Source organism: Topomyia yanbarensis, chromosome 3 (genome assembly GCF_030247195.1).
Source record: "Topomyia yanbarensis strain Yona2022 chromosome 3, ASM3024719v1, whole genome shotgun sequence".
Taxonomy (NCBI): domain Eukaryota; kingdom Metazoa; phylum Arthropoda; class Insecta; order Diptera; family Culicidae; genus Topomyia; species Topomyia yanbarensis.
The window spans coordinates 285,727,353-285,740,375 of NC_080672.1; the positions used below are offsets into that span (position 1 = coordinate 285,727,353).

The window sequence follows — 13,023 nt, forward strand, 5'->3', positions numbered from 1 at the left end:
AGTCGGATCCATTAGAAATTCAATAGCAGCCTATGGAAACGTTACACCTTTCATTTGGGACTAAGCTTGTGCAAATCTCTGAGAAAAGTTAATGAGATTGTTTTCGCGTACACACACAGACGCACATACACACATACATACACACATATATACACACATACATACACACATACAGACATTTGCCGAACTCGACGAGCTGAATCCAATGGTATAAGTCACTCGGCCCTACGGGCCTCCGTTAAAAAGTCGGTTTTCAGAGCAATTGCAGTACCTTTCTATTGAGAAAGGCAAAATGTTAAATCATGAAAAATCGGAAATAATATTTTGAGGTTTTGTTCAGCTTGGCGACACTGTGAGCTGTGTCAACTAAACAACAAGAAAAAATGGTGTTTTCATATTAGAAAGTATTTTTTGTGATAAGAATTCTTAAATAGCATGAAAAGGGTTATTTTGGCACTTTTTGAACATTGTGCTGATTATTACCATCTAAGTTAATAAAAATAAAGGCTTAAATAAATAAAACGTAATGTAATAAACAACAATGACAGCACACTATTGAAAAATAAGCAAAAATGAACGTGAAAACTCCCATACATCAGTCCCTCAATAGAGTGCACCTAAGCAACTCAATCAGATACGGGAGGCTATTTATAGAGGTACCGTGTGTTCGTTTACGTCAGTCGTCGCTCGATTTTCGCACGAGCAGGATCTGGACAATAATGTCCGGATGATGTGATAAGTGGGGCAAGGCAGTGATGGCATGGCAAACTTTGCACTCATTCGTGTATGAAAAGTTTCAAATCGCACAGCACGGTGAAGAGCACGCGATATACTTTGCGCAAATGCACACAGTAAAGAAACGGGTGCGATAAGTTGGAGTCGTGTATACACGATGATTTGCAAAGTGGGTGGGTAGGGTGGCCTTTGGTTTGAACACTGCAGGATGCGACTTGTTTTAATGTCGCTTGTGAGTTTGCGTTGGGGCTGGAACAAAGGGGTCAACTTTATTTATTTTTATGATTGTGTGCGTGCTCGGTTGTTGAGACACCAAATGTTTTTGGTGGTGTGTATGTGCGTAGGGTAATGAGTCTATTGGCACTAGAGTTACAAATATTCGAAGCTCTATTTTGACGACTGAAAATGAACCTGATGCGACTCGCGGTGAATAGAAAAAATATTCATTCAAATATCCATGTTAATCATTCAGTTGAATATCGTACAATATATTCATTTCACTAATTATCAAGGAAAATGTTTTCAAATGCCGGTAAAGCATATGAAACAACAATCATCATCGCTTACATTGTACCAGGGCCTACTTTGATGCGTTTGATTCGTTGTTGCACGGTCGCTTCATGTAATAATCGGAGACGAATGAAAATCTGCATGGATGAATGGGCGGTTTGTTCGTTTGACGTTTTCAGCTGCGTCACTGAATATTGAAAATGAATGTGGCTGAATATGATCAATTTTCATTCAATGAATTTGAATATTTTTACTCTGATTGGCACACACGTTTTATATTTCGGATATACGGGATGTGTTTTTGGCACTAAGGCATCTGGCATGTTTCTGTATGTTTAAAGCACGGGCAAACTTAGTTAGGTTTGTGTTTACTGAAATGCGGTTTTTTTTGAAGATGTTGGTGGATGAGCAGGGGATTATGTTGGAGCAGTTTCAGAATTGATTTTTGATTTAAAAAGGTTAAACTAAAGCGATCTTTGGTAGTCATCCTAAAAGTAAATCGATTAGTTTTTATCCCAGGTTTGCAAGCATTAGTATTTTATGTTGTTGAAATTCCGTTGGGCATATATAGGAGATTCAAAGTAAAATTGGAACGGAAACAACCTCGTTTTGTTTTATTATTTCAAACATTAAAACTGGAATACGCTGCCCTTTTCTTTGTTGCTTCATTTGAAACGCGTTTAGAACTTCTGTAGAACAGCTCTAGATTTATAATTGTGACAGTTCTATAATATAAAACTGAACATTTCAAAACTAGAACTTTAGTATTAGGAAGTGAATCTTTACTATAACGTGATAGTTTGGTAGCATATTACGTAAAAAAGAAACCCCGGCGTAAAAAAAGGTTTGGCAAATGCCGAGTCAAATAAAAGCTTTTATGAAAAAAATGAATTATGGAAAATTTTATTGGAAAATAATATTTCATATTTCGTTGCAAAACCAAATATTTAATTTAGAGAGCATGGGCTTACCCTCAGTAGAGCGCTGAGTGAGTCGATAGAGATAATTGATTAATTGAAATAATCGATTAGATTAAAAGTATAGAGGAGAGCATGGTGTTGTACTAGACTTTATAATTTTACTATTGGCGGAGGGTAAATAGTAAATTATGATTACGGGAAAGGTGCAACAAATTGTAACATATGGAATCGAGGAGTAAGCTAGCATGTGCCGTTACCTGTTTTTACTGAATACACGCACGCTCTTGAAAAAGTTGCATTTTCAATGTCATGGTGGTTGTGTCCTGTACACAACCCATTAATTTTTTGTCTGACTTATACCTAACATTAACATGACAAATTATTTATTTATAATTCTTAAACGGGTGACAAATTTCATGTCTATAAAATTGGTTTTTACTTCATCGAAATTTATTGACATCTGTTATAAGTCAAGGAAATTTTATCTATTATAACAATTTTCTCATTTAAGTTAACTAGTAGGACGATGCTTCGCGCGCAGAGGTCCACTATTTTGAAAACGCCATTTTGATTTTTCGAAAAAATAAATCATTTTTTAATTTTTTATAAATAACGAATAAATGATCAAAAGCAAAAGCTCGTATGTCTTTTCATTTTGCCACAAAAGTTTTTTCAAATATTGCTTGATTTTCCGCCGATTCCAGGAGAAGGTCCTCTTAAAATACAATCATTAAGGGTATAATTACATAAGGTATATATAAGATAATTTTTCATGTAAGGGGGTGTTTACCTATAAAAAGGCGGAATTTTTCATGAAAAATTGTAATTTTTATTTAAAATGAGTAAAAAAAACCTTTAATTGAAAATTTATTTCAAGAACTCAACGTAGGGGTTAGGTATTTTCAACATAGTATGTGTATGCAAAGTTTGAAATTAATCGGTTAAGTACCGTAAACCGGGGTGACATTGATCACTTTTACTGTATCGATTTTGTTGGCTATTTTCGGCAAATTTGAGACTAAGAGAAACGAAAGCAATGAAATTGAAAGACGGATAGGTATTCTAGAGCGAATCAGTTATAAACTTAGAACGGAAAACTAAAACTAGACAGGCTCATATGGGCATGATCGAATTTGTGAGGATTTGTGAAGAGTTTTTTGCCGGCGTCGGCGGTAAAACATGATGATGAGTTATGTTCTACCATAGACCATGCGGTAGACTTGGGTGCAACGCCCAACTCCTACTTAGCAGAAGGCAAATAATTCTTCACATTTCCTTTCGATCATGCCCATATGAGTTTCTCTTAGTCTCAAATTTTCCGAAAATAGCCATCAAAATCGATACAGTAGAACCTTGCGGCAATTAAAACATAGTAACATTGATCACTTTTGGAAGTAATCATTACATATTTTTCGACGCAGCACATTTTTTTTTTCAAGTTTAACATTTTTAAACCGTGTACTGATGTATAGTGAAGAAGGTTGGATGTTTTTACCTGAAATTGTTCGCTTATAACTATTTGTCCAAAAATGATTTCAATTGTAAGTTCCGCTATCGTATTCCGGGGTGACTTTGATAACTTGCATGTTCACCCACATTAAATTCTTGATGTCAACATTTTTCATTCAAATGTTTGTTTAAACTAATTCTGAAAAGATATTCAATTATTAAATATTAAAAATAGATGTTAATTGGTATTGTAAAAAGTATTTCAATTTACTGTAAAATTCGAGTGACCAGAATTCGTATAATTCGAACCTAACTAGAATAAAAGAATCTGAAAGCATTTTTAACTGCTGCACTTGTTTTATTTCAGTAGTTTATCAATGTACAAAAAGTTTTGTTCATTTTAACGCTTTGGAGTATTGAATATAAAAAAAATATTGTGAATTTTAGCTGGAAATAATCTGAAATTATTGCCAACTAGTTTTACAGAAAATTGTTTTTAAAATAAGCGAACTATTTAAAATAAATTTAGCGCACCCCACCCTAAAGAAAAATTAAAACTCACTTACAATTTATTACTCTAGTTAAAATCTAAGATTTATTTGTTTTATAAAAAATAGACACTATACGAATTTTCGTAAAATAAGGTAAGTAAAATTCTGGTTTTTTGTGTTTTTTCACCCAAAAACCGAACAATATACTCAAAAAATATAACAAATCAGTATTTTATAAGTTATAGAGCAAAACTCATTTCAAATTTTATGGATTCGGTAGACTATTCGGGCCAAATAAGCAATCTACGAAAAAAGTTTGGAGTGATCAAAGTCACCCCGATTATCAAAGTCACCCCGGTTTACGGTAGTTTTGGAATGGCAGGTAACACCGCAAATCATGTTTTTCCAGAGACGTTCTGCAAAAAGCTTCGTCACCGAGCCGTTTGTCGAAATTTTTGCATAGAAAAATTACAGCATGTTATTGAAATGATATACTATAATGTACAAAAGTTTTGATCAATTCGCTTCACGCAAAGTTCTAAAGAAATCCACAAGAAAAAGTTTTTTTACGCTGAAACCCTTACCTCTCCTTAATCGCCACCAAAAATCTGCTAATATACCTAAATGTTATTATATAACCAAATTGTCGCCAAGCTCGGATTTCTGATCAGAAAACCATAACTCCTTTTTCGTACTTCATCTGACAATCCGAGCTGCTGCATGGTCCAATCCTTTCGTGAAATGAAATGCGTGCTTGCGAAACCATGAAGCGACTGGAGCGGAGTCTTTGAAGAATCGATCCGGGTCCATTCATACGTTTCGATACGAATGCCTTATTAGAGCAAAGCTCTAATAAATATGGTGGACTCGACCAGGGCTCAGTGTGCTGTGACGATCCTTAATACTTAATATAAAAGGAAGACGAGAGCAAACAAAAATGACTTCTGCTGAAATGGTCGGAATTGCGGCAAAAAATGAAACGTTGCAATATTGTAAAGCTTTTTCGATTATTAGTTTTTTGATTGCATTTAATCCAGGGCAGCTGATAGCTTCGCCGGGATGGCCATACCAGCTACCATGTGAGCAGGACTTTCGAACGATGGAAGACAGAGCATGCAAAATGAAAAGCAAACAGGGTTTATTTAAATCAAATGTTTTCTTTTGGTTTTTTTTATTTGCTTTTCGTTCGTATGATTCATCCTTGGTTTAGGTTAACAAAAATATCCTTCAATAATACATTTGATCGAATTGCGCCTTGTTCATCTCAGTTCCCATTACAATATCTAATCGATATGAGCGTTTTCGTTATTTCTGCATGATATTATCCCACGTTAGCTGAGCGATTTAGAGTCAGACCAAACAGTCAGCATAATGGCTTCATATAAAATCTTTAAAATAATACTTTTAGGGTTTTCCTTTTCGTTTACATGATTCAGCAATTATGGTTGCAATTCCTCAACTAGAGTCGAACTTTGACTAGTAAATAAATTATTACTTAGTAGTATCTTCATTTGCTCGCATGCGGTTTGGCAAGTAGATGTATATTTTTACAAATCGGTTGCCTGCCTGCCTGCCAGTTGTTTCACCAACTGGAATTACTTTATGTACATCATGTTGGCATTTTAGCGACATTTGTCAACATTCCAACGTCTATTTGCGCTTGAATATAGCTACTAGTTACATCTAATCAACAACTGATTTTTCCCCGTTTTATCACTATTATGATACAGTTCGCTGTCAGCCTAGTTTAATTACATTCTTATTACTTCCATAGTTTTAGTCATCAATAATTTTATTTGCAACAAAAAGCGTTTCTGATTTCTGTTTCCTAATTTCTGCTAGGGTCCATAGCTTTTTAAAGAGTTTGAATTATTTTAACATCCTATTAGTCGTTTGGTATGCTTAATAGATAGTTCGCAATGTCTTGCTGTGTCTTTTGGATCGCGCTCGAGTTTGTCACTATAGACGTAAAGGATTTCGTTTTGATTTGGTTCTGTGAGGATATGATGATCTTGTTGGCAATTATGTTTTCTGAGTTGGTTTTTGTCTTTAATTTGCAATTTGACTATAATATCACTTGCTTCGAATTTCACGTTTTCAATGTACAAACTTACGGATATGTTGGGTCAAATCAGGCAAGGGATAATCCTTTCAGTAATGATATGGGGATTGCTGTATAAACTTCCTTAACATAACATATTGTTTTTGTTAATATACAATCGTTTTACAAACATACCCTTGATGACGTTTACAGAAATAACTGGTTGGCGACGCAGTAGGAGTAGGTGAGCGATGAAGATATGCTGACAATTTTGACTAGCACGTAGTAGGCTGCACAGTTCCACCGTAGCGACGATGCTGTAAAGAAATGAATTATGTTTTAGTGATACAAGATGACGACACGAATGAACTTATGATGAATGAAGTTCATGTTTGACAATTCTCGGTGGTTTGTTTACTATGTCAGATACGTGAGTGCGAATGCAACGGGTGCTCATCTGTTACATTCGAACTCACGTAACTCCTATATAAACAAACCACCGAGAATTGTCAAAGGGAGTTCACCCGTCTCAGATTGTGGGGTTATGTCGGTTGGTGTAAAACCTAATTTGACAAACCGAATATTTTTGAGCATGAAGGGCAAAATACCTTACTCTATTAAGTTGAGGAATTTACCGTTTAACTTTATCTCATCAAACATACACGGCACCAAGACAGTGATATATATTAATGAGACGAATTCGAACCGCATATTGTACCCTTCGTGCACAAAATTGTGTAGTTCAATTTACTCCTTAAATAGACATATGTATATCTTGCTGGGCAGTTCGCTGGCCGTTTTGATTTAATTGTTTGTCATCAGCAAACAGAGCTTCTGTACTTGCGGGATATCGCATGTGCCCAGTAGATGTAAAAACAAGTAATATTTTATTTTTGGATTTAGCGTTTTTTTTATGCTGATATTGTGTTCCAAAATTAATCAAAACCAAGTTTAAGATTTGTTTTTGAGCTTCCGCTAATTATGCTTGTACGCAAATTCAAAAGTAAATAAGTCACAAGCTAATTCTCAAAAATATTTTGAAACGCCAAAAATTTTGTTCTAAGTATTTTGATTTGAAATCGATTTTAGTATCATATTTTGTGAGGAAATTGAATTTTATCCGCAAATAGTACACTAAGGCAAAACGCATAGCGAAATTCATAAGATTTATCTTATGATGAATAGAAAAGTAACAAAACTATGTTTTCATAAGATTAATATGAAAAACATACGACTTTTATGATTACCTTAACATTTTATAAGTTATTGCACATGCCATGAATTTCATACGAGCATCTCATGATTCTCAATGTGTAATATTGTCTTTTGATAATTCAAAGATACCTTTTTTATTGAGCACAAAACCGAAAGTACAGTATAACGATGCCGTGTATCTATCGCAATTTTAACATGAAATAAAATGGGTGTTCCCTACAATATCTTAATAGTAAGGGTTGGGAGGGATTTGGGGAAAAGGAAAAGTCATAGGATGCCGACCGTTAGTAAGAGATTTCTGATTTTCACAACTATTTTTCTTGTTCAGCTTCATAAAATATATATTCATCGTTCCCAAAACGTCTTGCATCGGTATATTTTTACTGAATCCCTGTTCATGCAAGGCGTTTAACAGTTGTATCCTAGATTCCGGATAACTGGAGCATCTCCATAACACGTGGTCAAAGTCGGCATATCCTTCTCCGCATGCGCAGATATTAGACGGAACCATGATTATTCTAAACAGATGGGCGTTTAATATAAAGTGATTCGACATAAGTCTACTCATATGTCTAATTTCAGGTCTAGTGAGTTTTATTTTGTGGAACCAGGGCGTGCTTTCTACCACTGATCTTATTGAATAGCAATATCTACCAAGCTGATCCTCATTCCACTTCTCTTGCCATTTTTTCATAATAAAGTTTTTCATTTTCGGATAAAAATCTGCGTGACTTATTTCTCTTTCAAATGCCTCTCCTTCTGCCGCCCCTTTTTTAGCGAGCTCATCTGCGAGTTCATTACCTTGTACTTGGCAATGTGCAAGAACCCAGAGTAAACTTATTTTGTATTGTCTAATTTCTAAATCTTTTAAGATATGCTTTATTTTTAGAATAATAGGATTTATCTTCCAAGATATATTTCGGGATTGCAGAGCCTGTAGAAAGCTATAGCTATCAGTGCATATCATATACGATGCGCAAGGTAGTGATTGTATTATTGTGCATGTTCGATACAAAGCCGATGCTTCCGTAGTGAATACAGATGCCAATGAATCTAATTTAAATTTTTCTTGATATCTCGTTGAATATATTTCAAAGTCGACGTTTCCTCCTTGCTTAGATCCATCTGTATAAAAAACGTTTTGTTCTGGGACACGACGAACTTTGTTCGCACACCAGGGTGGTGTCGTTCTAGTCCAATGTATTGCTGGGATATTTTGTAACTCTGTATAAACTGATAGATCAATGCGAGGAACATATACATATGTTTCAATATCATGGTCGGTTTTTGGTGAGCAAGTCAGACCTGTGATATCTAATTAATACATAATGTTGTATATCTTCACTAGATGGTAATTTGAGCCCATGTTTACCAGCATATTCAATGATGGCAACAAATTGGAGTCTCGGTAGGAGTGTTGTATTAGAAATCTCGGTTTCAATTCTTCGAAGCGTAGTCTTAAAGGTTTTATGCCAGACATTACCTCCAGTGACATCGTATGTGTTGACATCATGCTCCCCAGGCACACTCTAATTGCTCTGTATTGAATTCTTTCTAGTTTAATGATATGGCAATTCGCCGCACCACTAAACGAAATGCACCCGTATTCCATTATGGATAATACTGTTGTTCTGTATAAGGTTAACATGTCTGTTGGGTGTGCACCCCACCAGGTCCCACATATGGTCTTTAAAAAGTTCACCCGTTTTTGGCATTTGCGAACTAAATCTCTGATCTGTACACCCCACAGGCACTTTACGTCAAACCAAATTCCCAAGTACTTGTGGGTATCACTTTCTTGAATAATTTGTTTATTAAGTGACAGGTGTAGTGTAGGTTGCTTATGTTTTCTTGAGAAAATCACTAACGAAGTTTTGCTTGGTGAGAAGTTTAGTCCATTTTCGTTCGACCAGCTTTCTAATCTATCCAATGAATGTTGCAAATGCGTTTGAGCCAATCGTTCTTCTCTAAAACGCACCCATACTACTGCATCATCGGCGAACTGCACTAGTTCACATTCCTCGTCTATGCAGTTATCGATATCGCTGACATACACGTTGTACAAAAACGGAGAAAGACAGCTTACATTGGAATAGCTCAAGGATCATGAGCTATTCCAATGTAAGCTGTTCTAGTATCTTTGATTTTGTTATTTGCAAAGAAGTTCAGGTTTCTGTGTGCAAGTAAAGTGTACAAAAAGTTTGTTATACCAGGTGGAAATCCTAACCGGTTCAATTTAAAACAGAGTCGATCTACCAACACAGAGTCATATGCGCTTGAAATATCTAAAAACACAGCAGCTAGTGCTTCTTTTTTCTCGAACGCAAGATGTATAGCAGTAGTTAATTTGGCAATGCAGTCCCGAGTGCCATACCTTTTCTGAACCCATATTGAGAAGGGGATAATAGCGAGTTTTGTTCTGCCCATCGATCTAACCGAGTCAATAGCATCCTTTCAAACGTCTTTCTATCACATGCGATAAGTGAAATCGGTCGATACGAATTAGCATCTAGAGCACTTTTACCAGGTTTCAAAAGTGCTACAACTTTTATCTCATACCAAGTTGGGGGACATACATTCTTAATGAAAAACTCATTATAAAGGTACAATAATAGCTGCTTTGCATTTTGGGAAAGATATTTCAAAAGAGCGAATTTGATCCGATCGATACCTGGTGCTTTGTTTTCACTTAACATAAGCGCCGACTCGAGCTCCCCGATAGAAAATTTGGTCGTGAGGGTGTTGTATTCTGTGTCATGGGACCTAATACTAACTCGCTCCGTAGGTACGAAATCTGGACAAATTTTTCGTGAAAAATTCTCCAACCATTCTCCCGAATACTGATCTTCGTTAGCGTTGACGACATTACAGTTTCGCATTTTCCTGGCGGTCGACCAGAGCGTACTTAAAAGCGGTGTCTTTATCAAAAGATTCTATACAGTTTCGCCAGTAGTTTTTCTTTTTTTGTTTGAAAAATCTTTTCGTTTTGGCTTCGGTTTTTCGATAGGCACGATAATCTTCCATGGTATTTGTGAATCTGAATTTCTGAACGTTCAATTAACATAGCGGAGCAAGCGCTATCCCACCAAATTGTATGATTTCGCGGGATTATTGTATGTGTCGGGATAGGTTTTGTTTGAGCATCTCTAGCTGCCCGCAGAATGTTTGCTATCAGTGTGTTATGGAGTATTATAGGGTCTTCGTGCTGCTCGAGACTTTCAACAAATGAGCTTAGGTTTTGAGAGTATACGGACCATGTTTATGTGTTTAGTCAAATCATAGTTTTCAACGGATGATAGATCTTGCACGTTAGATTTAATGGAGACTACAATTGGAAATGATCACTTCCAGAAGGGTCTTGAATAACTCTCCAGCCACAGTTCAGGGCGAGACTGGTTGAACACATGGAGATATCCAGTTGGCTATTAGGCCTTGGTGGACAGGCTATTCTGGTTATCTCTCCAGTGTTTAAAATGGACAATTCGAATTCATCTGTTAATTCATTCAACACCCTTGCTCTACAATCGTCTACTGCTTCTCCCCACGCACACCCGCGAGAATTAAAATCTCCTAAAATCATCATTGGCTTTGGTAACTGATCAATAATTTTCTTCAAATCGGCATATCTCATGGTTGAATTGGGGGGGGGGGCATAAAACGACGCGACGGTAAACTTGAATTCTTCAATTTTTACCAGAGCGGCCAACACTTCAATAGGGTATGACGACCTTAAATGCATTTTCTTATACTCAATGTTTTTTTCCTAAAGCCTAACATTACTCCACCATACGGCGTATCGCGATCATTTCTCAATATGTTGAAGTTGGGGATATACATTTTATTAGCTTCCGTAAGCCACGTTTCCGATAACGCGAACATCTGAATCTGGTTCGCATTGAGTAACGCTCTAAAATTAGCTATTTTTGGCAAGATGCTTCTGCAGTTCCATTCAAGTATCTGGACACTGGCAATGGTTGTACTATTCATCAGCAGTTGATATAAAAGCTAGAAGGCGCAAGCACTCAACGATTTTTTTCCAGATCATTTTGAGGAGAGGCATCAGGTTATCGATCATTTCGAGCCAAGGAGAACTTATACTAAACATGTTGCAAATTAGTTTAATCAGATCAGAAAGTGTCATACCTACCGAGTGATGCCCTGTTGCTGTGGCAATCGTGTCGTAGTTGCGGGGGAGGGGCGGAAATTGATTTGTATCTTGGAGGTTAGGGATTTTTTTTGTTTCGGATAGAGGCTCGGCCATTGTTCTCCCGAATAGCTTTTTTCTATTGTGGTTTATCCCAGCTGAGGAAGTAAAAGTTCTCATTCTTTTCGCAGGAATGGTGTAACTGCACTGCCCTAGTGAGTCAGAACTTGGTTGTTCGGGTGCATTCGCCAGAATATCAAAAGGGCTTTCTGAAGCAATTGACTGTGGTTCTGAATTACTTAACAATTCGGCAAAGGATAGCCGGGATTTTGTGATCAGTTTTTTACGCGTGGTTTGAAGTCGTTCTAGATAACTAGGACAATGCTTTATATCAGTGTGGACTGATTGGCAATGGAAACACGCATTTCCGTCAGTCGAACAATCTGATTCAGGGTGCAGCTCACCACACTTCCTACATCGCTCTTTGTTGTCACATAGTTTCACGGTGTTCCTAAAACCGTTATTAACTAAAAAAAATGGAATTCCGCACGGAATTTTGCACGGAATTTTACTCGGAATTTCGCACGGAATTTTACACGAAATTTCGCATAGGATTTCAATGGAATTTCGCAGGGAATTTGCAAGAAAATTTCGCACGGATTTCGAATGGAATTTCGCGCAAATTTTCGCACGGAATTTCGCGCGGAATTTCGCAAGGAAGTTCGCAAGGAATTTTGCATAGGATTTCGCACGGAATTTTGCACGAAATTTCGCACGAAAATTTCATACGGAATTTAGCATGGAATTTCGCGCGAAATTTCGCACGGAATTTCGTAAGGAATTTCGCACTTCGAAATTCCTTTCGCACGAATTTTCGCACGCAATTTCGCTCAGAATTTCACACGAAATTTGGCATGGAATTCCGCAATTTCGCACGAAATTTCACACTGAATTTCAAGCGAAATTTCGTACGCAATTTTCGCGTGGAATTTCGAGCAGAAATTTTGCACGGAATTTCGCACGAAATTTCGCACGGAATTTTTCACGGAATTTCGCACGAAATTTAGCATGGAATTTCGCACAGAATTTCATGCACGGAATTTCACGCGGAGTTCCGCAGAATCTCGTGCGAAATTTCGCAAGGAACTTCGCACGGAGTTTCGCACGGAATTTCGCACGGAATTTCGCACAGAATTTCGCACGGAATTTCGCACGAAATTTCGTATGGAATTCCGCACGGAATTTTCGCACGAAATTTCGCATGGAATTCCTAACGGGATTTCGCACGGAATTTCGCACGGAATGTCGGAATTTCGCACAGAATTTTGCACGGAATTTCGCACGGAATTTCGCACGAAATTTCGCATGGAATTCCGCACGGAATTTCGCACGGAGTTCCGCACGGAATTTCGAATGGAATTTCGCACGGAATTTCCGAATTTCGCGCGGAATTTCCGAATTTCGCACAGAATTTTGCACGGAATTTCGCAGGGAATTTCGCACGGAATTCTCGCGCGG

At 37.0% G+C, this 13,023-nt stretch overlaps 1 protein-coding gene across 1 annotated transcript in view; it reads right to left on the reverse strand.

Moving 5' to 3' along the window:
- Nucleotides 1–5,248: 5,248 nt before the first annotated feature.
- LOC131693386 (lachesin) overlaps nucleotides 5,249–13,023 on the reverse strand; it is a 370,087-nt gene continuing 362,312 nt past the window's right edge. The window contains exon 12 of the mRNA XM_058981155.1: nucleotides 5,249–6,463. Coding sequence (XP_058837138.1) covers nucleotides 6,354–6,463 — 110 coding nt within the window. The 3' untranslated portion in view covers nucleotides 5,249–6,353. The remainder of the gene's footprint in view (nucleotides 6,464–13,023) is intronic.